The sequence below is a fragment of the Microtus ochrogaster genome, chromosome 1 (assembly GCF_000317375.1).
Source record: "Microtus ochrogaster isolate Prairie Vole_2 chromosome 1, MicOch1.0, whole genome shotgun sequence".
In the NCBI taxonomy this organism is placed as follows: Eukaryota; Metazoa; Chordata; class Mammalia; order Rodentia; family Cricetidae; genus Microtus; species Microtus ochrogaster.
The window spans coordinates 104,002,137-104,003,646 of NC_022009.1; the positions used below are offsets into that span (position 1 = coordinate 104,002,137).

General features: G+C 43.2%; 1 protein-coding gene across 4 annotated transcripts in view; it reads left to right on the forward strand.

The window, feature by feature from the left end:
- The window catches only part of Postn (periostin), a 31,482-nt gene that overhangs the window by 14,279 nt on the left and 15,693 nt on the right, over window positions 1–1,510 (forward strand). For all 4 annotated transcript variants that reach the window (XM_005343974.1, XM_005343976.3, XM_005343975.3 and 1 more), the window contains exon 11: window positions 896–1,032. In XM_005343974.1, the coding sequence (XP_005344031.1) occupies window positions 896–1,032 (137 nt within the window). The remainder of the gene's footprint in view (window positions 1–895; window positions 1,033–1,510) is intronic.

A 1,510-nucleotide genomic window follows, 5' to 3' on the forward strand; every position in this document is an offset into this window, starting at 1 on the left:
TGTAGACCAGGCTGGTCTCAAACTCACAGAGATCCGCCTGCCTCTGCCTCCCGAGTGCTGGGATTAAAGGCGTGCGCCACCACCGCCCGGCTTAAGATGAATTTATAAAGGCCGATACAGAGTTCTGGACCCTATGAAATGAATTGGAAGTACTATATCCTGCGGGAAATTTCCTAGAAACATTGACTGTCAGTATGGCAATGCAGCCAAAAGGCTATCTGGGGAGGAAAGCATTACCTACAAACTGATGTGGCCCATGGTGGCTCTTCATTAAGGCTTCACAATGGCAAAGCACACATTTTAAATAGTTAAGAAAATCACTTCACTCTCAATTATACATGTACATATATTAAATTATACATATACACACATTGAATCATACATATGCATACAGCAAATTATACACACACACACACATTAAATAAGACTTCTGCTTACAGTAAATTGTATATGCACATATATTAAATTAAGCTTATGCATTTATTAGATTTTTAAACTGGAAATAAATTGAGGTCTAGACATTTAAGTCATATGTCTTACTGCCAAGAAAACGTACTAAATGTGAGGATTACAGGAAGTACTGAACTTTGGAATACTTACAGCCAATATTAACATCAAAAGTTACAGAGAAGCTAAACACGAGACAGGACCACGGAAAATAAACGGAAGTAGCATTTTATGTAGTCTGTGTTCTGCCGACAGAACGCACAGGCCTAAGGTAAAAGGCAGCTTGGCTAGTGGTAGGAATGGATGAGAAGTCACAGGAAAGTTACAAGACATTACAAACAAGAAAGAAGCTCTTTTTTCTGGCCCTCATCAGTCTACTGGCCTCTAGGAAGGACTAGCTCAGGCGGAACACAGGAAAGGTATCATGTTTCGTCATTCCCTCGGCCAGGCTATCTGCATTGAGAACTCCTGCATGGTGAGAGGAAGCAAGCAGGGAAGGAATGGTGCCATTCACATATTCCGAGAGATCATCCAACCAGCAGAGAAATCCCTGCATGAGAAACTGAGGCAGGATAAGCGCTTTAGGTAAGTCTCCCCAGCTGTACCTGCACAAAAGAATGAGCGCTATTGGAGCTATCCAAAGAAGCATCCTGCTCATAGTATTGCTAACTCCAGTAATGCATTGGCAACACAACCCCAACACCCAAGGCTCAACAAACATCATGGAAGAAGGAAGGAAAGGTTGTAGGAGCCGGATCTTTGCTGTGAGACAATAGTGTCTATATGTGACAGGGAAGTTCACTCAACAACAGCGTGGCCACCTAAATAAGACCTTCACCGTGACAATGCCAGGTGGCATTGTATGAAAGAGGGACATTTCATGAGGCCACACCCCTAGATTGGGAATTACAGGCATCTATGGCTGATGAGAGGGAGAGTCAACTTTGTGCAGTGGGGAGTCACCTAATAGGTTTTCTAACTCTCGACCAGCCCTAAACCTGTGTATATATCAGCAACACTAAAGGGGCTCATCAAACTGTGTGTGTGTGTGTGTGTGTGTGTG